This window comes from Tachyglossus aculeatus, chromosome 5 (genome assembly GCF_015852505.1).
Source record: "Tachyglossus aculeatus isolate mTacAcu1 chromosome 5, mTacAcu1.pri, whole genome shotgun sequence".
Classification (NCBI taxonomy): domain Eukaryota; kingdom Metazoa; phylum Chordata; class Mammalia; order Monotremata; family Tachyglossidae; genus Tachyglossus; species Tachyglossus aculeatus.
The window spans coordinates 80,904,788-80,931,240 of NC_052070.1; the positions used below are offsets into that span (position 1 = coordinate 80,904,788).

Genomic DNA, 26,453 nt, shown 5'->3' on the forward strand with positions numbered 1-26,453 from the left:
TGTACAAATATATACAAGTGCTGTGGGGAGGGGCAGGAGGTAGGGCTGGGGGGGCGATGGGGAGGAGGAGAGGAAAAAGGGGGCTCAATTTTGCACACAGTACAAGCTCAATACATATGGTTGAATTAATTAATTAATGAAATGATTTTGAATGTGTCAGGACTTAATATTTTGAATTGAGAGCAAAAAGGTCATGTAAACAATGAGACTCTAGTCAACTATATTACTATTACTTCCGACTCTGATTAGGATAAAACTACAAACTCCCACTACAGTCTAGATGGTTCCTGGTTAGGGTTATCACCATTCTGAACTACAACCCGTTTATCTGGCCAATTCCTTCAAGATAAATCAGTTGAGCTGTCCCAGTATCTCGATGCCTTATCCGTCGTCTAACTGGTTTGTACAACAGTAGTCACGACTTACTGGAAAGGGTGTAAAGCTCGGGATGAAGGAAATGAGACATTCCAATGAGCCTGGCTTCTACCCCTCCTGCAGCAGCCTTTTAATTTCACTTCAGTGACCCCTTGAACTGCTTCGGGACTGGAGTATCCAAGTGCTTAAGGTGTACACAGTCAAGTGCATAAGTAACACAGAGGATAGAGCAGGTAGAGGAAATGAAGGCTTAGTCAGGGAAAGCCTCTTGGAGGAGATGTGATTTTATGAGGGTTTTGAAGTTAGGGACAGTGGTGGACTGTCAGATATGAAATGGGGAGGAAGGTGTAGGCCAGAGGGAGGACATGGTCAAGGAATCGGTAGCAAGATAGACAAGACTGAGGAACAGAGAGTAGGTTGGTATTAGAGAACCAGTGTTTAGTGATTGGGTTGTAGTAGGAAATCAGTGAGATAAGGCAGGAGGAGAACTGATGGAGTGACATAAAGCCACTGGAAAGGCCTTTCTGCTTGATGCAGAGGTGGGTGGGCAACCTTTGGAGGTTTTTGAAGAGTGGGGAGATGTTGATTGAATGCTTTTACAGGAAAATGATCCGGGCAGCTGAGTGAAGTATTGGACTGGAGTGGGGAGAGACAGGAGGAGGTTGAGGGGGTCCATTACAGATAATAATAATAGCAATAATTATGGTATTTGTTAAGCACTTACTATGTGCAAGGCACTGTACCGAGTGCTGGGGTGGATACAAGCAAATCGGGTTGGATACAGTCCCTGTCCCATGTGGGGCTCACAGTCTCAATCCCCATTTTAAAGATGAGGTAACAGCACAGAGAAGTGAAGTGACTCGCCTAAGGTCACACAGCAGACAAGTGGCAGAGCCAGAATTAGAACCCATGACCTTCTGAATTCCAGGGCCATGTTCTATCAACTATGCCTTGCTGCTCAATATGCTTAAAAATCATTTGGTTGGTTGACAGATTTGTCTGGACAGCCTATCAAATCTATCAATTATTTGTAGAAAGGGTTGAACTATGACCCAACATGGCACTGCTTCCCCCATCAGACATGTGGCTCAATTTGCCCCCGGCCTGGTGTCCGCCCCTCATTCAAAGCCCTGCTGGCCTGGGCAGTAGCCACAGAGCTCCCTGGGCCAGGGAATCACCCCTTCATTGGACTGCTATTGGCCCCATGAGATCTCATTTCTGTTGCTTTTTTAAATAAAAAGAAAACAAGCATGAGCCTTCTCATTTTGTCTCTACCTGCCCTGGGACTAGGACCAGTAGATCTAGTGAGGAGAGTAGGAAGATGAACCTTGGGCAGCATGAACCATCCCAGGAAGCTGGGAGTGTGCCCTAGTGGATACAGTATGGACCTGGGAATCAGAAGGACCTGGGTTCTAATCCTGGCTCTACCACTTGTCTGCTTTGTGACCTTGGACAAGTCACATAACTTCTCTGGGTCTCAGTCACCTCACCGGTAAAATGGAGATTAAGAGTGTGAGCCCCATGCGGGGCAAGGACTGTGTCCAGCTTGTATTCACCCCAGGACTTAGTACAGCGCCTGACACATAGTAAGTGCTTTAAAAATACTACAGTCTTTATGATTATTATTATTAACCCTGGCTGAGGCAGCTCTGACTGGGGTTCTTCCTGCCCCTGCCATGCGGGAAAGTAGGGCTACTCTGGGTTCACCCACACATTCTTCAGTTTCAGAGGAAAGCATGCACACTCGCATGCCCCATCTACTCTCTGCACATGAGTCCCTTCCTCCCAAGAAGCTTCACAGAAAGTCCCACCTACTTCTTCCCCGCATCACCCCTTGCTCAGATCGGATGACCTGGTAATTTAAACCAAAGAAATGATCAATTGGTAGCCATTAAACACTCCTGGTTTGTTGTATCATTTTGAAAGATTTCATCTCATTCGCATTTCAAAGTGTGCCAGGCTTTCAGAGATTTTGTGAAGGTAGAACCGACAGGATTTCATGACGGATTGAAGATGCAGGTTGAATGAGAAAGGTGAATCGAGGATAATGTCATGGTTTGAAGCTTGTGAGACAGGGAGGATGTGGCATTGTCTGCAGTGGTGAGAAAGATAGAGAGAGGACAGTATTTGCCGGGGGGAAAGGTGAGCAGTTCTGTTTTGGATACATTAAGTACAAGATTTCAGTAGGACATCTAAATAGAGATGTCCTGAAGGCAGGAAGAAATGCCGGTCCAGATTCCACAGTACTGCCAGGATTTTTTTTTAATGGAATTCATTAAGTGCTTACTATATGTCAAACACTGTTCTAAGTGCAGGGGTAGATACAAGTTAATTTGGTTGGACACAGTCCGTATCCCACATGGGGCTCACAGTCTAAGTAGGAGGGAGGACAGGAGAGTTGAGGCACAGAGAAGTGACTCACCAAAGGTCACAAGGCAAGCATTTAATAATAACATGGTATTTGTTAAGCACTTACTATGTGCCAAGAAAATTCCAAGTGCTGGGATAGATAAAAGTTTATCAAGTTGTCCCACATGGGGCTCACAGTCTTAATCCCTGTTTTACAGATGAGGAAACTGAGGCAAAGAGAAGTTAAGTGACTTGCCCAAAGTCACACAGCTGGCAAGTGGCAGAACTGGGATTAGAATCCAGATTCTCTGACTCCCAGCCCCATGTTTTTTCCTTTCAGACATGCTGCTTCCCAGGATTATATTCCTGAAACTGTATCCAGCATACGGAAAGCCTTTCACTCAGAGATCTCTAAGGGCAGCCTATCACCCTCGGCATCAATCATAAACTACTCTACACCAGCTCTCGCCATTTTACCTATCAGCAATCTTCAACTGCTACGCCCCAACTCCCGCTCTTTGCTTCTTCTGTAAGGCTCACCTCCTAAATATCCCCTGCTCTCTTCTCACCCACCTCCAATCCCTTGCTCATCAATCAATAGTATTTATTGAGTACTTACAGTGTGCAAGACACTGTACTAAGTGCTTGGGAGACTACAATATACTGAAGATGGTAGACACTTTTCCTGCCCACAAGCCTACAGTTTGGAGGTAACAGGTCATCCTGTTCCTTTGGCCTGGAACTCCCTTCCCACCCACAAATCTACCAGACTACAGCTCTCTCTATCTTCAAAGCCCTTTAAAAATCCCACCTCCACCCACAGACCTTCCCAGGCTACTTCACAACACCCCAGTTGGCATGAACCTAGCAGCCATCTCTAATACAAGCATTTATTTATACCCAACCTCAGTATCTATGAACCTATATGAGTTCAATTGTTTCTTCTGTCCACTATTTTAAACATGCTTGATTATCTTTCTCCCCCATTGGGGTGGAGCTTCATTATGAGCAGGAAATAAGTTACTTCCTGCTGTTGCATTTTCCCAAGCTCTTGGTTCAGTGCACTGCATTCAGTGGGCACTCAAAAATATCATTACTGTTCTAACTATTGAATATCTCTTTCAGAAAGACAGTCAATTCACCCCAACACATTGGGGTACAACGTTTCGCGGAATAAGGTAACGTTCTTTCAGAAATGGAAATTTACCTGGATAGGTGATGGGATGGCTGAAAAATAATAGTTACACAAATAAGCATACCATTTGGTTGGTTGACAAATTTGCCTGGCCAGCCTATTAGCCAAGATATGGGGATCATAACGTGAACTTTTCTTAAAGGGTTGTTTGTCGAGAAAATAACCCTAGTATTATCAGAACACTGATTGTCACGCTAAGGCTACTTCCTCCCTGGCTGGAAGAGAAGCCTCTCCCGCCATCTGATGGCAGAACTAGGGATGCATCAGTCTGTAAATAGAGTTCAGAATTTTAGAGTTTCCCCACTTAGACATTTTTACCCATCCCCACCACTTATGCATATATGAATATTCAATTCTTTTTGCAGCTCTATAATCCAAACATTCGTGCTACTACTTTACTTCGCTGATCTCTTGTAAGCCAGACTGAACAGTTCATCATCAAACAGTAATCTTACTCACTGTACCTTGATCTTGGCTATCCTGCCGCCAACCCCTTGCCCATGTCCTCCTTTGACCTGGGACTCCTTTCTGGCTTCATATATGGCAGACCACCAGTCTTCCCACCTTCAAAACCATCCTAAAAATCACATCTCCTCCCAAAGGCCTTCCTCAAATAAGCCCTCATCTCCCCTACACCCTCTCCCTTCTGTGTCACCCATACACTTGGACCTCTACCCCTTAAGAACTTAAAATTCACACCACCCATAACACTTAAGTAAATATCCTTATATTTTTTATACCATTTCCCCTATCTGTAATATATTTTAAGGTCTGTTTCTCCCTCTAGATTGTATGCTCTTTGGTAGGGATCATGTCTTTCAACTCTATTGTATTGTACTCTCCCAAGTGCTTAATACAATGCTATGCACCCAGTAAGAGTTCAATAAATACCACTGATTGCCAACAACCTTTGATCTTCTTTTTCTCCCTCTACTTGGACTATTTATAAATTATACAAACTGTTAGGTTTCCCCCATTTGATTGTAAGCCCTTAGAGGCTTGGACTCTGTCTTTTCCTTCTGATGAATACTTGGTACATAACTCTGCAAACAGTAGACACAGTAGCATTAAATAAACTTCACTGAGGAGTTGTCTGTTTGAGCTGCTGGAATGGGAGCAGAAACAAGAAGTCTTCAAATAGGAAGGACTGGGATGGCAACTTCAGGTAGCTGGAGTTAATGGATCCTAAGGTCCTTCATTCATGGCATCATATTTATTGAGAGCTTACTGTGTGCAGAGCACTGTACTAAGCTCTTGGAAAGTACAATTCAGCAACAGATAGAGACAATCCCTACCCAACAACGGGCTCATAGTCTAGAAATGGGCTCCTAGTCTTTGTGCACTTCACTCAGATAGTGGTGGTGGCAGGAGGCTGAGGCCACAGGCTTCTTACAGGGCTCTCACCCATCTTTTAATGGGTTTGCATATTAAAACCTTAAACGAGATTCAGCTGCAACCAGAGGAAGAATGTAACCATTGACATATCATCAAGGGACACATTTTAAGATACACAGAAAACAGAAATACCTACCCTGCCAAAATCATTTTGGATTAACCTTGACTTGTGGACTAGGTATAATCTTCTAAACTGCATAAATGAAAATGACAAAAAAGCGGTTTAAAATGAAGGAAAAAAACTGAATGTTATATAAACCTTTCCCGAAGTCATGTATTCATGACTGTACAAAGTTCAGCGACTTTCAATTTTTTTTCTTTCTAAACCACTGGATTTTAATTTTCATTCTACCTTACTGAGTTAAATTTATTTTGTCTTTTGTCATCATAAACTATATTGATGAAAACATGGAATGTGTGCAAAGCCCTCAATCCCCTAGAATAAGGGTGGGGCAAGGCACAAGGGGTGCACAGGAGTCACAGAGAAACAAGGAAACAATTTGGAGAAAGAAGGATGAAAAGTTTAAAGGAACCTCACACACTGAAAGCCAATGTCAAAAAACATGAAAATGTTTCAATATTTTTCTGTGCTTTTTAGATCATCTATAGGAAGGGTAATGCATTCATGGACTAATTTCTTTGTATATTATATTTTTAACATTTTATGTGACTTTACATCAATATAATTGCTGATTAAATAAAAAATGCATTAATTAATATTGCTATATTACTTACTGGGATACAATCCAGAATAATTTTGGTGAAAGCAGGGTATGTAGCCTTAACTGATAAATCAATCCACCATTTATACTTATACCTTGGCAACTCTAGGTAAGAGGAGTAGAATAATAATGATAATAATAATTATGGTATTAGGTGCTTACTATGTGTGAGGTACTGTAGTATGAAAGGAAATCCAATCACTGTTCCTATGAAATAAACTGGTTCCAATTTACAACAGTTTGACTGAGATGCAATTTTCTGGAACCAAATGTGTTGCAAATTCAATGACTGTCAGTAAAAGAGAATGCACTGTAGATGCTGTTCTTCTTGGAGCAAGGACTGAACTCCTTGTTTTCCCTCCCAAACCTTGCCCTCTCTCTGACTTTCCCATCTCTGTTGACGGCACTACCATCGTTCCCGTCTCACAAGCCCGCAACCTTGGTGTCATCCTCGACTCTGCTCTCTCATTCACCCCTCACATCCAAGCCTTGATCAAAACCTGCTGGTCTCAGCTCCACAACGTTGCCAAGATCCGCCCTTTCCTCTCCATCCCAACAGCTACCCTGCTTATTCAAGCTCTCATCCTATCCCGTCTGGACTACTGCATCAGCCTTCTCTCTGATCTCCCATCCTCGTGTCTCTCTCCACTTCAATCCACACTTCATGCTGCTGCCCGGATTATCTTTGTCCAGAAACGCTCTGGGCATATTACTTCCCTCCTCAAAAATCTCCAGTGGCTACCAATCAATCTGCGCATCAGGCAGAAACTCCTCACCCTGGGCTCCAAGGCTCTCCATCACCTCGCCCCCTCCTACCTCACCTCCCTTCTCTCCTTCTACTGCCCAGCCCGCACCCTCCGCTCCTCCACCGCTAATCTCCTCACCGTACCTCGCTCTTGCCTGACCCGCCATCGACCCCTGGCCCACGTCCTCCCTCGGGCCTGGAATGCCCTCCCTCTGCCCATCCGCCAAGCTAGCTCTCTTCCTCCCTTCAGGGCCCTGCTGAGAGCTCACCTCCTCCAGGAGGCCTTCCCAGACTGAGCCCCTTCCTTCCTCTCCCCCTCGTCCCCCTCTCCATCCCCCCATCTTACCTCCTTCCCTTCCCCACAGCACCTGTATATATGTATATATGTTTGTACATATTTATTACACTATTTATTTATTTATTTATTTTATATGTACATATCTATTCTATTTATTTTATTTTGTTAGTATGTTTGGTTTTGTTCTCTGTCTCCCCCTTTTAGACTGTGAGCCCACTGTTGGGTAGGGACGGTCTTTATATGTTGCCAATTTGTACTTCCCAAGCACTTAGTACAGTGCTCTGCACATAGTAAGCGCTCAATAAATACGATTGATGATGATGATGATGGAGCACTTTTATAGACACAGTGGCAGAACTAAGAATTTATCCCCATTTGTAAACCTGTCAGTCACCCTCTACCCTTCTGTTCAGCTTCATTCCCTCAGAAAGCCGCGTTGGTCCTGAGAAGCTTTCTCCTCAACTTGGGAAGATAAAGAAAACACAGAAGTCTTAACTCCAAACACCCATAAGGAGATCAAAGACGGACTGGAATGGGGAGAGATGGGGAGGTCGGCAAGAAGGCTGATGAGGTGTCAAGGCAGGGTAGGATAAGTGCTTGGATCAGTGGGGTAGCAGTTTGGATGGAAAGGAAAACACAGATTTTAGAGATGTGAAGGTAGAGCTGATGGCTTAATGGATAGAGCATGGGCCTGGGAGTCAGAAGGTCACGGGTTCTAATCCTGACTCTGCCACTTGTCTGCTGTGTGACCTTGGGCAAGTCACTTAACTTCTTTGTGCCTCAGTTACCTAACCTGTAAAATGGGGATTGAGAGTGTGTGCTCCATGGGGGAAAGGGACTGTGTCCAACCCCATTTGCTTCCATCCGCACCAGCACTTAGTACGATGCCTCACACATAGCAAGCACTTAATACCACAATCATTTTATTACCATTATTATTCTACTCCCACTACCTAGAGTGGCCAAGTTTTCTAACGATCAAAATGAGCCGGGGTAGAAGCAGCGTGGCTCAGTGGAAAGAGCACGGGCTTTGGAGTCAGAGGTCAGGGGTTCAAGTCCCGGCTCCGCCAACTGTCGGCTGTGTGATTTTGGGCAAGTCACTTAACTCCTCTGTGACTCAGTGACCTCATCTCTAAAATGGGTATTAAGACTGTGAGCCCCCCACGGGGCAACCTGATCACCTTGTAACCTCCCCAGCGCTTAGAACAGTGCTTTGCACATAGTAAGCGCTTAATAAATGCCATCATTATTATTATTATTATTATTCCAACAGTCCAGGAAAATGGGATGGAGGCAGAATAACAAGGCAAGATTGAGACATAAAGCGAGAGAGCAAAAATGAATGTACTAGAAAGGGGGAAGACAGAGAGAGAGGGAGAAGAAAAAGCAAGAAAGCGGGAGAGACAGAACACATGAACAAACCAGTCACAATGTTGCATGCTTCCAGGGGAGTCAGAGCCATGTTCTGAGAGGTGTCCAGATGGTAGATGACCTGGCCCTCCTTCCTGAGAGGTTGACACCACAAAAGTGACTTGCAATTGTAGTGTTTCTATTGTGTTATTTAGGTATATAGGCTTCTTCAATTAGTGTTCAAGCTACCTCTTCTTTGGATGTCCATGAAAACAACTGGTTCCTGAAAACTGCATCTTAAATCAAAATGATGTAAAGTAAGAACTAATTTTCTCTTAGGAACAACATTAGAAATGGAGGATTGGTTCCTCGACCAAGGCTGGAACCCAAATTTACACCAAAATTACCCAGAATTGTGTATTCAATTATAAATGAATAATTAACCTATATTGATCAATATATTGAGTTCAAGAGGTTCTGAAATATAGTAACCAGTGACTCTGGTGACTCTGCCCAGCAAATCAGTCAACCCCCATCTCCACCCCTAACCTATCCCATGCCACTCCCCTTTTCTCCCCACATCATCACTTTTAAAATTGTTTTCCCATTTCCCTCCAGCTTCTATCCTCCCACCACCACCCACATCTTGAAACCTGTGCTATAAAGGAGGTCAGGGCTGTAAAAACAGAACCAATGTGCTGGAAATCTCAAGCAGAATGTGAATTTGGAAATATATGTACCATTCAGCCAAACTTGAAATGCCTCAAGTCAAGGACTGCATGCATTTGTGCATGTGTGTTTGCCTGCTCTTCACTGTTAGACTAAAAACTCCTCAGGAGCAGAAACCACAAATAGTTCTTCCCCTGAAACACTCAAACAGTACCATGCAGGTGCTCAATAAAAACTGCTGGCTGGCTGATTTACTGGTAAAACTGGTTAAGAGGCTGATTTATCATAGCGTGATGGCTAGAGCAAGGGCTTGGGAGTCAGAAGGTCATGAGTTTGAATTTTGGCTCTGCCACTTGTCTGCTGTGTGGCCTTGGGCAAGTCATTTGACTTCTCTGTGCCTCAAGTTACCTCATCTGTAAAATGAGGATTAAGACTGTGAGCTCTCTGAGGGACAGGGACTATGTCCAACCTCATTTGCTTGTGTCACCCCAGAACTTAACACAGTGCTTGACACATTGTGAGTTCTTAACAAATACCATAATTATTGAAGCAGCATGGCTTAGTGGAAAGAGCACGGGCTTGGGAATCAGAGGTCATGGGTTTGAATCCCAACTCCGCCACTTGTCAGCTGTGTGACTTTGAGCAAGTCACTTATTTTCTCTGGGCCTCAGTTCCCTCATCTGGAAAATGGGGATTAAGACTGTGAGTCCCACATGGGACAACCTGTTAACCTTGTATCTATCGCAGCACTTAGAACAGTGCTTGGCACATAGTAAGCACTTAACAAATGCCATCATCATTGTTATTATTATTATTGTTATTATTATTATTATCAAAGATCGTTTTGTCAGAAGTGAAACCACTGTATGGACAAGAATGCCTAGAAGTGAAAATAAGATAAATGCTGTTTGGCCTGGGCCACTAGACAAGCTGTTCTGCTACAATGCTCAAACTTCTGCTCATTTTCTATGGCCAGACTGGATTCCTCAAATAGAAAAGTTGTTATAAATATAAGATTCAGTGGATTGAACACTAAATCAAATTTGGTATTCTTTACTGATTATAGAGATAACATTGCAGGTACTCAATAAATATTAAGTAGATTGAATAGTAGACTTCCCCCCTCAACAAAACAAAAAATCTGTTTACTTGTCACTTTGTGATTCCACCACATGTGTGTGAATTGTCAGTCCACTATATTTGACCAATGGGATGATAATCATGACCAGCAGCAGCACTAAAGGGAGGATAATAAGTAGCATCCAATTTGACCAAATGTTGCTTGAATATGTCTCAATTAGAAGCTTATCTAAACAAAGAAAAAGCAAACCAGTTAGAAACTACTTAACTACTAGCTTAGTCATTTAGCTGTGAAAAATGGAAATAACTCATCTACATTGTCCTCTAACATAAGTATCAAAGGTTGCTGTTTTTCCCCTAAAATAGCTTCAGGACCAACCACACTGCTACCTTTGGATCCACCCAGTCATCTCATAATTCAACACCAGACCCACGTGGCCTCTGTGACTCTCTCCCTGACCCTCCCAGCCTCCGGTTCTCATCACAGGGTCACTGTGAGGGTCACAATATTAGTGGCCCCAAAGGGCACTAGTAATATTGACGCAAGTGGAACCATGGTGTCATGGAAAAAAATACCACTACCAAGTAGGGTGGCCACCAACTGAACAGTCTTTTGCTGTACAGGAAACAACAAAAATACATTGCATAGATACCTAATGTAGCATAACATACCATAAAGGCATTATAAAAACACAAAGAAAGGTTATCTGCAGCAATCTGTAGAATCTAGATCAGGGGTACTTCTCACTCCCCTTCCTTGTTCTAGAGTCACTGAGTTTCCCTTTGCATTCCTAGAAATGCGGTCTCCATTTCTGAATCACGGGACTTGGTGGCAGGAGTCAAGGTTAAGGGAGGCTGAGCATTTAAAATAAAAATACCAGAGATAAAGACATCAAGTTCAGTATCCATACTGGACAGGAGACAGGTCAGCTGAAAACCAGACAGATAGCCATCCTAGTACCTAGTGGCAGCTAAAGCTCCTACCCAAAAGGAGCAAATCACCCCATTAACTTAAAAATATAAACGATTACATTTCTACAATAAAGTGCACTCTGGATGCAAAGTGATGGACTTGACCCTCTTTAGGTCTATAGTTCTACATGAGTCAGAATTTAAATCCACTTGAGGAAGAAACAAACTTGCAGCACTTATATATATATTTGTACATATTTATTACTCTATTTTACCTGTGCATATTTACTACTCTATTTTATTAATGCTGTGCATATAGATATAATTCTCTTTATTCTGACAGTTTTGATACCTGTCTACGTGTTTTGTCTTGTTGTCTGTCTCCCTCTTCTAGACTGTGCGCCCGTTGTTGGGTAGGGACCATCTCTATAATTTGCCGACTTGTACTTCCCAAATGCTTAGTACAGTGTTCTGCACACAGTAAGTGCTCAATAAATACGATTGAATGAATGAATGAATAATTTATTATTGACGAGGACAGGGACTGTGTCTACCAACTGTATTGTACCCGCCCAACAGTTTAGTACAGTGCTCTAAATACCACTGATTGACTGAGATACTGACCAGACACTGAAAGTAATCCACTGTCAATACTTCCCCCTACTCCAGGACCTTGAGTTTTGCAATCAGGAGGGAGCCAACCAGGATCACAGTGGCAATTTTTTCTTGAATTGCAAATCTGAAATCAGGAGCAAATGTCATAGCAAAATTGCCTACTTGGGAAAATTCTCAAAGACAAAATGTGTTAACCGATGCACTTGTCTCTCCCACCATCAACTTCTGGCTCATACTCTCTCTTCTGCCTGGAACTCATTTCCCCTTAACACCTGGCAAATCATGGTTCTCCCCATCTTCAAAACCCTTCTGGAATCATATCACCTCCAAGATGGCTTCTCCAATTAATCTCTCCTCTCCCCACCCTACACTCTCCACTGCCAGTTTTTTCTGCCATATCAGTACTTCTGCACCTCCAAAGAACTTGGGTATCAGCCCACCCATATAGCACTTATGCATATATGTTTATACTCCTTTGCTTTGTCCTATTTCAGAATCTGTTTCTTCCCTCTCCCTATCTTACCCTGTACCTCTGCTAGATGGTAAACTCCTCAAGGGCAAGGATCATGTCTATTAAGTCTACTGCATTCTCACAAGTGCTCTGCCCCAAAAGGCACTGAATTCTGGTGTTTTCACAGCATCATAGGATATCCTTAGCTCCCTGTGGTGGAGTGGGGTTTAGGTATTGAGGGGAGGGGCAGGAGCAATAGTGAGTTTGAGGCTAGGAGTGGCATTCATTTCTTTTTGCATTGTATTTTGAAAAAATAATAAAAATCAACTACAGCAAAAAGAAGGCTTTGTTGGCCTTCTAGGGAAGCAGAAGAGGAAGCTAAACCACGTACTGGGAGGAAAAATGTGAGTCCAACCTGGATAGTAATAATGATAGTAGTGATAAAATTAATGGAATTTGTTAGATGGTTAATATGTGCCAAGCACTGTACTAAGCTCTGGGTGAGAAGCAGTATGGGCTGTTGGATAGACCATGGTCCTGGAAATCAGAAGGACTTAAGTTCTAATTCAGGCTCCACCACTTGTCTGCTCTGTGACCTTGGACAAGTCACTTCACTTCTCTGTGCCTGCTACCTCATCTGTAAAAATGGGGATTAGGACTAGAGCCCCATGTAGGACAGGGACTGTGTCCAATGTGATTTGCTTGCATTTGCCCCAGCACTTAGTATAGTGCCTGGCACACAGTAAGCACTTAACAAATACAACTGTTATTATTATCACTATTATTATTACAAGATAATCAGGTTGGACACAGTCCCTATTCCACATGGGGCTCATGATCTAATTAGGATGGAGAACAGGTATTTTACCCCATCATATAGATGAGAATCCTGAGGCACAGTGACTTGCCCAAGGTCACAAAACAGGCAAGTGGCAGAGCTGGGAATAGAACCCAGGACCTCTGACTCCCATGTTCCTTCCACTAGGCCAAGAAAATTATCTATAAATATACTGGGCAGTTGGAATGGGAAGAGTGATGAATCGGGGTTGTGCGATGATCCACAGTCAGACAAAGTTATATACAGGAATCATCTCAAAACCCAGAAAGAAAACATTAATGCTACTATTAGAATAATTTTGTTGTGATTACTTACTCCATGTCCATTGCACTTTAAATAACAATCAAATCCAAGAACAGAAACATCAACACATTCTCGATTTAGGCAAATCTATAAATTGAATGAAAATACAAGTTAAAAAAGAGCTTTGTAAAAAAAAGTCTTCATGATCTCAACAATCCTCATAAATTGTGGCTTAACAATTCAGAAATACTATTTTTATTTTTTGCAGTTGTTGATTTTTCATTATTTCTCCAAAATACATTGCGAAAACTAAATGAATGCCACTTCTACAATGAATATTCTAAGTACACTTCACTGACAGCCTTATTGAAAAGTCTCTCTATACTCAGAGATTCCAACTAAAGATTGGCTCAAATAATGGTAGAACATCTGAAAACAATATTTCTTGTCCAGCCAGACAGCAAACTCCCACCTTCCCCATGCTCTTTCCCACCCACCCCAATGCCACATACTCATCCTCCCTCATACCTCTGTCAGACTTAAAATAGCCTTATCAGTGTCAGGAGGGCAGTGCATGCATGGAGATGGGGCAAACAAACTCTCAGCCAAGATTGGAGGCTGGTAAATTTTGTCCTGGAGAATAAGGAGGTGTGTGAGTTTGATGTGGGCAGGGAATGTATCTGTTTATTGTTGTATTGAACTCTCCCAAGAGCTTAGTACAATACTCTGCACACCATAGGCATTCAATAAATACAACTGAATTAAATGAGGCGGGGGCCTAGGAGGGCATATGAGATGTGTTCACTACCTAGGTCTGTTTGAGCCTCTATCTTGCCTTGCTTAAAACAATGGTATCTACCTTGAATATTTCAATTAATACTTTCTGAATGGCTGACTTGAAAGCAAAAGATTAAACCACTTATCATTTACGAATAGGAGGAGTAGGGGGTAGAGGCAGTGTAAATCCAAGTTGGTAATGGTTTTCTTTAGAGTGAAAGCTCCTTTGATGAATTATAGGAATTGCAGTTTTATGTTAAAAGATCCATTTGTAAATTAAGTGATTAATAAATATATTGGCCAGATGTTCCACATAGGCAGGATGGTTATGTGATTCAGTGTTCTTTTCTGAAAAGTCTTAAGGTAAGATCCAATAGAGTCCTGTTTTTTTCAGGGATGGTGAGGAGGGATCATTTTGCTGTTGTGACAGTGACAACAGCAAGGAGGAGGAGGTAGAGGAGGAGAGGGACAGGAAAATAGTAAAAGGAAATAAAGGAATATATAAAATGTCAAGGAAGAAACCAATAAATAGGATGGGGCTACAGAAATCTCCAAACAAAAGGTTTTGCATAAATAGCAGCTTGTATTATCTCAAGAAATAGGTAAACAGGTATTAATTAGCAGGTCTGCTTAGTTCAATTGTGTGCTTGTGTCCTTACAGTTTACAGTTTCTTGATGTTTGAGAGTTGCTTGTTTCTTCCTCTGTTGCTGGACTCTGCAACTTTCTCAGAAAGAGTTCACAAAACGTTGCTTGATTGCACAGCATTAGCCTACAACCGTGCAATCAAGCAAACATTCCTTTTGAACTTTGAAGTGACAAAGACACAGTCTAACTAGCAGCCTGTAGGAAGATAAATTCTTTAAATCCCCAGTGCTTTTACAAACCAATGCTACTTTTGGTTTACGGTTTGGATCCTAAGTGGATAATAATGATAATGATGATGAAGATGATGATGATAACAATAATTACATTTGTTAAGCGATTGCTATATGCTACGCACTGGACTAGGGGCTGGGATAAATACAGGCTAATCAGATGAGACACAGTCCTTCTCCCACATCAGTTTAAGGTGGGGAGAGAGAGAATGGGTATTTAACCTCCATATGACAGACGAGGAAACAGACTCAGAAAAGATTAGGGACTTGTCCAAGGTCATTCAGCAGTCAAGTGAGGAGCTGGATTAGGATCTAGGTCTCCTGACTCACAATCTTAATCTCTTCTACAACGCCACACTGCTTCTTCCAGGTTGGTAAACATAATTTCGTATGACTTTACTAGAATTATTTGAAATAATTACCTGTTTAAAGCCACACAAGCTTCCATCATACACCCATATGGGGTCCTGTTTTTGGTAATGCAGTCTATAATCTAAGGTAATGCAAATGTGTCCGCTCACAGAAACATAGATGACAGTTGCTTGGGTTTGAAAGAAGGGTTTGGAACTTTTATATTTACATATTATTTTTCCACAGCGAAGATCTCTATAAAAGTACAAGCAGGGGAAAGTCATTATCACATGTGGAGGTAAAAAAATGCAAACATTTAAAGCAGAACATACTGTGAGAAATAATTTGGATACTATTTGACAACATATAAGAAAAAAACCTAATATTTTTCAAAGGACTATTTTGCAAAAAAACAGGATTTGTCCAGTCGGATAATAATAATGATAATAATAATTGTATTTGTTAAGTGCTGACTGTATACCAACACTCTACTAAGCACTGGGGTAGATACAAGATAATTAGGTCCCACATGGGACCACATGGGAAACCTTAGCTTGAATTGCCCAGTTAAGGCAAATCATCTGGATAGTTGCTCTACCTTCATCTTCACTTGAGCTAGCAGATCCTGACACTAATGTAACCAGGGCTCTTTGCACTTCTAGAAACATTACCCCTTATGTTCATAGAAATTTGCAGCATTTTCATTCTACTTTGTAATTGTAATGAAAATCATGGCATAGTATATTTTGTTCTTAGAAACTAAAATTATTATTGTGGTTATTGTAATATCCCTCTAATCAATATTTTCTCACATTGGATATGTGTTTTTAAGGGATTCACTCAAAAGATATTACTCCTTCTATACAAATATTCAAAAATAAAGGCCTGTTGACTTAAAATTTCTCAGTGAAGACTTTTAAAATACAGAAATGTAACAACCTGATAGACATTAGTCAAAACTATTGGCAATATATGTAAGGCCTAAATGTATCAGCAGTATCATCTCCAATTCAATCAATCAATCATATATATTGATCACTTATTTTGTGTAGAGCATTGTACTAATCACTTGGGAGTGTACACTGTAGCACAGTTGGGAGATATCTTCCTTGCCCACAAGGAGCTTTACAGTCTAGAGGAGGAGGCAGACATTAAAATAAATTGTAGATATGCTGTGGGGCTGAGGTTGGAGTGAATAAAGGATACAAAACTAAGTGCAAGTCCAACTGCAGAAGGGTGAAATGAGGACTTAGGGAACACCTCTTGGGGCGATGTGATTTTAATAAAGGCTCTGAAGGTGGGGAGAATGATGGTCTGTCAGATAAGTGGGAGGGAGTACTAGGCCAGAGTCAGAATGTGGGCCAGTGGCTGGCCGTGAGATAGACAAGATGGAGGTACATTGAGTAGGTTGGCATTAGGGGAGTGAAGTATATGGGCTGGGCTGTGGTAGGAAATCAGTGAGGTAAGATATGAGGGGGCAAGGTGATTGAAAGCTTTAAAGCCCAATGGAAAGGAATTTCTGTTCGATGGAGAGGTGGAGGGGCAACCACTGGAGGTACTTGAGGAGTGGGGAAACATGACCAGATGTGGGTATTTTTAGAACTATGATCTGGGCAGCAGAGTGCTGTATATATTGGAGTAAGGAGACACAGGAGGTAGGGAGGACAGCAAGGAGGCTGATGCACTAATCCGGGTGGGATAGGATGAGTGCTTGGATCAACGTAGCAGCATTTTGGATGAAGAGGAAAGGGTGAATTGGGAAGGTAGAACTGATTCCTGACAACATACTTCCATTGGCACAATTTATATCCGGCTTTGGTGCGACCACAGCTCCCAGATCGATCAGCCTTACTATTAAGTTCTTCATAACAGGGAAAAGCACCATTTTCCACATCTGAAAAAAAGAACGCAACTTATTTGGATGATTTCTATTGCACAACTATTAGTCACAATGTACAACAGTTACAAACTTTTCCCAAAAAATGAGATTTTTTTTAGGTTGTCCATACTTTTCTAAGGCCCAGCAAGGCCAGTAACAATCTTAAAATAGCTCATGACTTAAAACAAACTAAAAGTCAATGGGTACAGGTACCTTTCCCAAATATGGAACGGCATTGGTTATCCGGACTTGGGCATCTTCCTTTATAGCAGAATGCAGTTCTGGAACGGCACGGACGCCCATCCTGGACAAATAAGTCAGGTTGACAGAACGCTGAAGACCCATTGCAGTACTCTGGGACATCACAATCCTGATCTAATTGCTGCCTACATACTGTACCTTTTTTAATAAACTGGTAGGGAGAAAGATAGAAGAAAAGAGACTATGAAGTAAGAGATTTATTTCAGGGTCAATGACGTGAAGTTCTGCAAAATCCTGCTGGAGTTTTTCTGATGGGAATTCTTCAGGTAACATTAGCTCTTACTTGACAGCCACTGCAGCACTGTCCCAAAGAACATTTGGCTCCAGGTTTCAGTCTACAGGTCGCAGCATTACAGCATTTATTATCCTTACACACCTGAAAACAAATGAAATATTATCAGATTAAAATAGCGTATTTTACTTCTGGCTTTAAATTGTGGAACACGTGGTAACAGATTGCTGTAATAGTCTCTTTAATTGTCTCCCCAACCTCTTCAGCATAGCTACATATATGATGCATTTTTCATTCTTCCTATTGCACCATTTGAAACACATCATCCCCCTCCCCCAAAGCTCTAAAGGCTCCCCATTATTTTGGGGAAACAAAATCTCCTAATCATTGCATTCAAGATGCTTCACTAGCTGTCTTCCTCTTACTCATCCACTTTCTTCCTGGTTACCAGCCAATTTTCACTCTTCACTCCTTCCAATTAACCTTCTAAGATTACCTTGCTTGGGATTCTTCTGTCTCTGAACCATTCCTCACTCTTTCCCCCCATAGGATATTTTCTCATCAACCAAATACATCCTACTACATTCCTTCCAAGAATGAAAATTCTCAACAGCCACCTCTTCCAAGAAGCATTCCTCTATCAACTCCCCACTGGTCATGCTACCCCATTAGCATTCATACATACATTGGTTTAACTGCTTATTTTAGTTCATATTGCTTCCATCAATGCTCTTATTCTTTAAACTATTGTATTTTGGCAGTTTCTCTCCATGTGTCCCCCATTAGACTGTAGGCTCCTCAGTGACAGGCATTATGTATTTCATTTCCAATTTAGGTTCCCAAGCACCTAGCATACTGCTCTGCACATAAAAGATAATCACTAAATGTCACTGGTGAAAATAATATGCAACAAGTTCAAAATGCCCTCTTCCAAAAAGAGGAGAGGAACTTTAAGAGTAAAATCGCATCAAATGTGATTATCCATAAAAATCATAAAATCAATCAGTGGCATTTATTGAGTACCTACTGTAAAACAGCTGTACTACTGCCAGTTTTAATGAGAACTCAGTATGTTTTAAAACACTGAATGTTTACAATCTAATAGGAGAGACAGTCCATTGAAAATTATTTATAAACAGTGGGAGCAGGAGCAAGTACAAGGATAAAACAGGCAGTAGTGTGAATGTGTCAGGATGAAATAGAATAAAACTGAATCAATAATGGAAGGTTTAATTTTAAATATAACATATTCAATTTAGACTACTGTGTATTTATTCCAGCTCTTAGTGCAGTGTCTTGGCACAGAGGAAATGCTTAACAAGTATCACAGTTTTTATTACACCCTGAAGATCGGCATTTCTGCTAATGAGGCTTTGGGCTGATGAAACTTGAGTTTGGGGAATTAATCATGGAAGGCTTTCTAGATGAGGTGGGCTTTTATAAGTGCTTTGAAAAGGGAGAGGGCTGTGATCTGCAGGATTTGGAATCAGTAGTCACATAACTCAATTCCAATGTTCTGGTTTTCTTGCCCATTAATTTGAATCTTTAAATCTTTCCTTTCTTCTATAATAATAATAATGACATTTGTTAAGTGCTTACTATGTGTGTGAAGCACTGTTCTAAGTGCTGGACACTGTTCTAAGTGCTGGATCTGTGGGCCAACTATGATAAAAAGCAGTAGTCACTGCTATCCCCCAACCAAGGGTGGAGAAATCTGTTGAAAACAAGAGACCCCCTCTCTTCCATAAACTCAAGGTGATTCCAGAAGCTTTCTCATCATTCAAACGCTAATGTAGGGCATCTTTATTTAGTGTGCACCTCCAAATGCTGTAAAAATGCTTTAGGGGAGAATTTATATAACCTGACAAATGTGAATAATATGGCCTAAAGCACTGCAGAAATAATGAATAACAAGAATATAAAATTATATGAGACAATATTTTAAACACTTGGGACTCACCATGGGAGGGCCACAGTCACACTCTTCATCTGTTTCCACTACGGAGTTGCCACAAATGGGGGCTCTGTATGATGGATCCAAGTGGGGTTTGTTTTGAAGACATTCACCTTTTGTCTTTAAAATGAAACTTTCAAAAGCTCCATAACTACAGCTACTAAAGACCTTCACACCACTTATGAGCCTAAAGATAAAATTTATTGTCAGTTTCTTTTCAACAGTTGTGCCCATATAACCCACTGAAATACAGCATTACACCATCTATATACCACATGGGCATTTTTACTTTCCGTGATATTAATGCTAAATTTGCTCTATTTTATCCAAGGGGGACATGTTGGTGTACCATTCACAACCTTTCCACTCGAATATTACCACTTCCCTTTATTTCTACTCCTCCAGCATGATCTAGTGGTAAAAAGCATGGCCTCTGGGGCCAGAGGACCTGGGTTCTAATTCTGACTCTGCCATGTACCTGCTGTGTGACCTTGGGCAGGTCATTTAACTTCTCTGTGCCTCGGTTCCTTCATCTGCAAAATGGTGATTCATACCTGTTCTCCCTCCTATTTAGACTGTGAACACTATGTGGGGTCCTGTTATCTTGTATCTCCCACAGTACAGTGTTGGCACATAGTAAGTGCTTAACAAATACCAAAATTATTTTTATTATTATCTTTCTGTGAGGGACCAGCTTTTTTCCATCTCCCATGAGAGCAGAACAATAGAATAGGTTTAAGCAGGGAATGAGAATGTGGACTCTCCTATTTTGGAGGTCTTCAAAAATAGGTTAGACTCTGATTCATCAGGGACTAATGATGAATTATAATCATATATGTTCTCCCTCCTACTGACACTGAGGACCCCAGCTGGCACCTGATTATCTTAGATCTACCCCAGTACTTAGTATGGTGCCTAGTACATAGAAAGCATTTAAAAAATTCCACAGTTTGTATTATATAGAATGAAGGTCTCTAAGAGGTAGCTTTTAAGATTATAGTCTTGCCAGTTGAACAATAAGACTGGTTTGAAAAAAAGGACTCCCATGATTTCAAAGTTACTTTCAGCAAATCAGGCAATACATCACACACACAGACACACACACACATACCTTGCACTTCTTGACAAAAAGTAATGCAATGATTATCAATGCTAATGTAATAGTAGAAAGATCAAGCTAAGGAAAATGTAGGGCAAGTGGTGGGACCCAAGGCCATGCAGACCTAATTCAAACCAATCATTTCTCTAAAAAACAAACAAGAACTCACACCCACAGCCACCACATTGCTGAACAGTAATATAGCATTCCACCTTCAAAATAAAGAGATTATAAAATGATTTCCTTACTACAATTTCCACCATTGAGAATAAAGCTCTATAAAGAATAGTAACACTGATAGGTCATTAGCTTTTGCTCCAATGCTTAATGAAGTCACCATCACAGTTACACATGAAGAGTGACACCCAGATCTGATGCTCTGTTTGTCACCTACAAGATAGCAATGTTTTTTTGTTTTTGTTTTCAGGGGGAGGGGAGCAGTTAATAGTAATTGTTAATCACTGACTGTGTACCAGCACTGTACTAAACTCTGGCACATAAAATAATTAGATTGGACACAGCCCATATCCCCCATGGGGTTCACAAGATCAATCCCTATTTTACAGATGAAGTCACTGTGGCACAGAGAAGTGAAGTAACTTGCCCAAGGTCACATGGCAGATAAGTAGCAGAGCCAGGATTAGAACCCAGGTCCTCAGACTCCCAGAACCATGCCCTTCCCACCAAGCCACATTACTTCTCTTTCTCCTCAGACCTCTGTCCACTCTTCTTCAACATAGGAAATGCAATGAAATGAAATCATATGAAATGAAAAGAAATGTTAAACAACTTCACAGATGCTGATCCAGCCGAGCAAGGGCTGGAAAGTGCAGGGAGCACAGAGGAAGACAGGCAGGAAAGTCACACCGGTGGCTGAAGTGGGGAAGTCAGGGAGATGATGGGTGAGGGTGGAGAGGGAGCATTACATACCTTAGGGAAAAGCATAATTTTTTGCCAAGCTGTCAGGCATTTTTGTGTAGTACTAGGAATGGTCTTGATTTTTAAGCAATGATGCTCAGCAGCACAATTAGGAATCAAGAAGCTGGTGATCCTCCGGGAAACTCAGCTGGCTAATGGCATCATTCAAATTCTTAGAACACTCACACAAGAGGTCTCTTCTCTTAATGACTGGGCTTCAGCAGCATGTGCATAGGGCATGCAGTGAATGCCTTTTAACGATCAGCAAAAGTCTATAAGTTGTCAAACGGCCTGAAGAAGGCTGAGATTTGGACCAGTTTGCACCTGGCAAACCCTTGTGACACCCAATACAATAATAATAATAATAATGGTATTTGTTAAGCTCTATGTGCCAGAAACTGTACTAAGTGCTGGGTGGATACAAGCAACTCAGGTTGGACAGAGTCTTAATCCCCATTTTACAGATGAGGTAACTGAGGCATAGAAAGTTAAGTGACTTGCCCAAGGTCATACGATTCACAAGTGGCAGAGCAGGGATTAGAACCCATGACCTACTGACTCCCAGGTCCGTGCTCTATCCATTACACCATTATATACTAAGCACCATTGGCAGCACAAAGTAATAGCATCTCTGAATTCTGCTACCTAGGAAGCAGAGTGGTCTAGTGGATAGAGCACATGCTTGGGAGTCAGAAAGATCTGGGTTCTAATCCCAGCTCCACCACCTGCCTGCTGTGTGACCTTAGGCAACTCATTTAACTTCTCTGTGACTCATTTACTTCATCATTGAAATGGGGATTAAGATTGTGAGCTCCATTTGGGCCAGGGACAGTGTCCAATCCAATTTGCATGTTTCCACCCCAGGGCTTAGAACAGTGCCTGGCACATAATAATAATAATGATGGCATTTATTAAGCACTTACTATGTGCAAAGCACTGTTCTAAGCACTGGGGAGGTTACAAGGTGATCAGGTGTCCCACGTGGGGCTCACAATCTTAATTCCCATTTTACAGATGAGGTATCAGGCACAGAGAAGTTAAGTGACTTGCCCAAAGTCACACAGCTGACAATTGGTGGAGCTGGGGTTTGAACCCATGACCTCTGACTCCAAAGCCCGGGCTCTTTTCCACTGAGCCACGCTGCTTCTCCAGTACTCACATAGTACTCACATAGTAAGTACTTAATAAATGCCATGATTATTATTATTATGATATTATCCCAGGATTGACCAAGGAGTAGGAAATTAAATCTAGAAGGCTAGTTTGTCATTTGGGAGACAAATGTGATGTCAATTTGGCCACAAGATTCTGATGAAGCTGAAAGTCTACAGAAAAACTATAATTTGCAACCTCTTATTCAGGTGAGATGCCTGATACTTGGGAAGTTTCAAGAGAGCACTGGAGTCCAAAGTACAGATCAGTGAACAATTTGAATAGGATAAACTCTTCCCCCACTTCCTGGATCTTTTTTCCAGTACTATACTAGGCCTGGGGGTAGTGTACTGGATAGAACACGGACCTGGGAGTCAGAAGGTCATGGCTTTTAATACCAGCCCCACCACTTGTCTGCTGTGTGACCTTGGGCAAGTCACTTAACTTCTCTGTGCCTGTTACCTCATCTACAAAAAATGGGGATTAAGGGTGTGAGGGCAATGTGGGACAGGGACTGTGTCCAATTTGATTAACTTGTATTTACCCCAGAGCTTAGAACAGTGCTTGGCACATAGTAAGTGCTTAACAAGTACCATTATTATTATTATCAATTATTATTATTATTATCAACTCTAATTATTATTATCAACTCTAATAACATGCCATCACTTCACCTCTACTATTCAAACTATCACGTTGTTCATTAAGGAAATGGTATATTTGGGGTATTGGGAGGAGTGGGGAGAAAGAAAAGAGAGTCTTAATAGCAGAGCCAACCCTAACCAAATCATCAGCCTTCAGTGCCCTTCTCCCCACATGCAAGAAAGCAAGTGACTTAGATGTCCTTTCAGTCCTAGATCTGTTCATGGGTGGGAGATGGCATATGACAATGGCAGTGAGGGAGTTGGCACACTGTTATTCATCAGCAGAACTAAAAGAGGTGAGGAACTCTGGAAACAGCCATAGTAGAACTGTGACAGCAGAGCTTCATTCATTTCATTTATTCAATTGAATTTATTGAGCACTGTGTGCAGAGCATTGTACTATGTGCTTGGGAGAATACAATATAACAATATACAGACACATTCCCTGCCTACAATAATGTTACAGTCTAGAGGGGGAGCTGTCGGCAATGGCATGATGGAAAAGAGAGAGAAGGAGAGAGGGAGAGACCCTGCTCCCTCTGCCTCCTTGAGCTCTCCAGCGAGTTGCCCATTTTGTTCAACCAAAGAATGATCTTCAATGACAGCTGTGCATCCTCTGCATTCTCTAATTTAGGCTTCCTTCACCTTAAGAGTTGACCCTGACCACCCTGGGAACCACCTACAAAGGAAGAGGGGAGGGCATGTTTCAGTGCCTTTGGCAGCACTGAAAGAGTAGCATTTGTCATATCTGCAGACCCTCCCTCCCACATTTTAGCATCTGCACGATGCAAAGAAATAAACAAATTCCAGGATTTGTATGTGCCTGTTTTTTTTAAGACCCTGAGGGGCAATCACTGGATGAAAAATTTGAGAAACACTGCTCCACACTTACTTTGATAAGGTGCAAGACATATACAATTGAAGGACTCAAAATCTAAGAAATATGTTCAGCAAAAAAATCTGATCAAATGAATGCCCTTTAGAGCTTTTTTTTGCATTGTAAAGACACTTTTTTAAAAAAATAGCATTTATTGAGCACTTACTATGTGCAGAGCACTGTACTAAGCACTTGAGAGAGCTCAATACTGCAGAACTGGCAGACATGTTCCCTGCCCTTAACAGTCTAGAGATGAGCTTATAGCACTTACTATGTTCTAGAAACTGTACTAAGCTCTGAGGCAGACATGAATTAATCAAATTGGACACAGTCCATGTCCCTCATGGGGTTCACAGTATTAATCCCCATTTTACAGATAACTAGGGCACAGAGAAGTTAAGTGACTTTCCCAAGATCACACAGCAGACAAGATTCAGGTCCCTCTTACTCCCAGGCCCATACTATAATAGTAATAATAATAATAATTGTGGTATTTGTTAAGTGTTTATTGAGCCCATTATTGGGTAGGGACCATCACTATACGTTGCTGACTTTTACTTCCCAGGTGCTTAGTACAGTGCTCTGCACACAGTAAGTGCTCAATAAATATGATTGAATGAATGAATGAATATGCCAGGCACTGTTCTATGTGCTGGGCAGGATACAAGCCCTGTCTCAAACAGGGCTCACAGTCTCAATCCCCATTTTACAGATGAGGTAACTGGGGCACAGAGAAGTGAAGGGACTTGCCCAAGGTCACACAGCCAACAAGTGGCAGAGCCAGGATTAGAACTCACGACCTCCTGACTCCCAGGCCCATGCTCTATCCATTGTGCCATGCTGCTTCCCTATCCACTTAGGCCATGCTGCTTCTCAATCACTTGCAATAACTAACTTTGTACCTACAACTGAAATATGACTATATTGTAAAACAAATATGTAACAGCACCAGTCACTACCAACATAAAACATCACACCACAAGAAACAGCTTTTTTGTGTTCACTCTGTGGCCCAACTGAGGGTCCCGCATTTGTCTTTTTAGCCACACACAGACTCATAAGAGTATTTCAATGTCTTTGAATAAAAAGGACGACGACATACGCACACATAAAGTTGATAAAGAAAACAACTTACACTGCTTCAGGGTTCATTACGCAGACAGCGCCTGAACACTGACACTTGCTAACGACATCATACTGTATTCCCATACTAAGCCCCAGCAACTGTGCAATGACAACTGAAAAGGCCTCCAAAGAGATTTCTTTTAGAAACTAAATAAGACAAAGAAAGGTCATGATTAAAAATTTTCAGTCCAACAGAAGATAATTATCAAAGTTACACTAAAAATAAACAACATGGATAAAATGGGGAAGCAGCGTGGCTCAGTGGAAAGAGCCCGGGCTTTGGAGTAAGAGGTCAGGGGTTCAAATCCCGGCTCCGCCAATTGTCAGCTGTGTGACTTTGGGCAAGTCACTTAATTTCTCTGTGCATCGGTTACCTCATCTGTAAAATGGGGATTAAGACTGTCCCCCGTGGGACAACCTGATCACCTTGTAATCTCCCCAGCGCTTAGAACAGTGATTTGCACATAGTAAGTGCCTAATAAATGCCATCATCATTATTATTATTATAAAATAAATGAAATAATTTAGAGCAGACTAAATTTTTCCTTGGAGTCATCTTAGACCTCTATATCACAATGTACCATAAAACAACCATCTCTTTGGAACTCAAGTAGGACTTCTGGAAGGTACATGCTCCTAGGAAGAGAGTCAGTGATTCAAGAGTATACTGGGGAGGTGAGAAGGCAGGAGAGACAGGAGAGGCAGACCAAAGAGACTAAAAGACCAATAGACGAAGAAATAGAATCCCACAGACAGAATCAGAGGGAGAGCAATTCACACTTGCAATAGCAAGACACACTAATTCATACATGCACTCAATCACAACATATAGAGATCACTCCCAAACAAATTCTCCTCCTTGGGATAGCTTCCCAACAGCAGCAGAAGCTGATAATAATGATGGTGGTTTATGTTATAGGCTTACTATGTGCCAAACACTGTATTAAGCACTGAGCTAGAAACAAGATGATCTGGTGAGACACAATCCCGGTCCCACATGGGGCTCAGAGTCTAAGTCGGAGGGAAAACTGGTAGTTAATACCCATTTTAGAGATGAAGAAATTGAGGTAC

The 26,453-nt window shown here is 41.6% G+C and overlaps 1 protein-coding gene across 4 annotated transcripts in view; it reads right to left on the bottom strand.

Moving 5' to 3' along the window:
• Nucleotides 1-26,453, bottom strand: part of ADAM2 (ADAM metallopeptidase domain 2) — a 51,453-nt gene that overhangs the window by 595 nt on the left and 24,405 nt on the right. For 3 of the 4 annotated variants that reach the window (XM_038747025.1, XM_038747024.1, XM_038747027.1), the window contains 10 exons: nucleotides 25,393-25,529; nucleotides 19,574-19,754; nucleotides 17,665-17,757; nucleotides 17,334-17,532; nucleotides 17,030-17,135; nucleotides 15,313-15,496; nucleotides 13,310-13,384; nucleotides 11,715-11,829; nucleotides 10,248-10,407; nucleotides 5,451-5,507 (listed from right to left, as the gene is read on the bottom strand). In XM_038747025.1, coding sequence (XP_038602953.1) covers nucleotides 5,489-5,507; nucleotides 10,248-10,407; nucleotides 11,715-11,829; nucleotides 13,310-13,384; nucleotides 15,313-15,496; nucleotides 17,030-17,135; nucleotides 17,334-17,532; nucleotides 17,665-17,757; nucleotides 19,574-19,754; nucleotides 25,393-25,529 — 1,269 coding nt within the window. In that variant the 3' untranslated portion in view covers nucleotides 5,451-5,488. The remainder of the gene's footprint in view (nucleotides 1-5,450; nucleotides 5,508-10,247; nucleotides 10,408-11,714; nucleotides 11,830-13,309; nucleotides 13,385-15,312; nucleotides 15,497-17,029; nucleotides 17,136-17,333; nucleotides 17,533-17,664; nucleotides 17,758-19,573; nucleotides 19,755-25,392; nucleotides 25,530-26,453) is intronic. The other variant, XM_038747026.1, reaches the window with a different exon arrangement.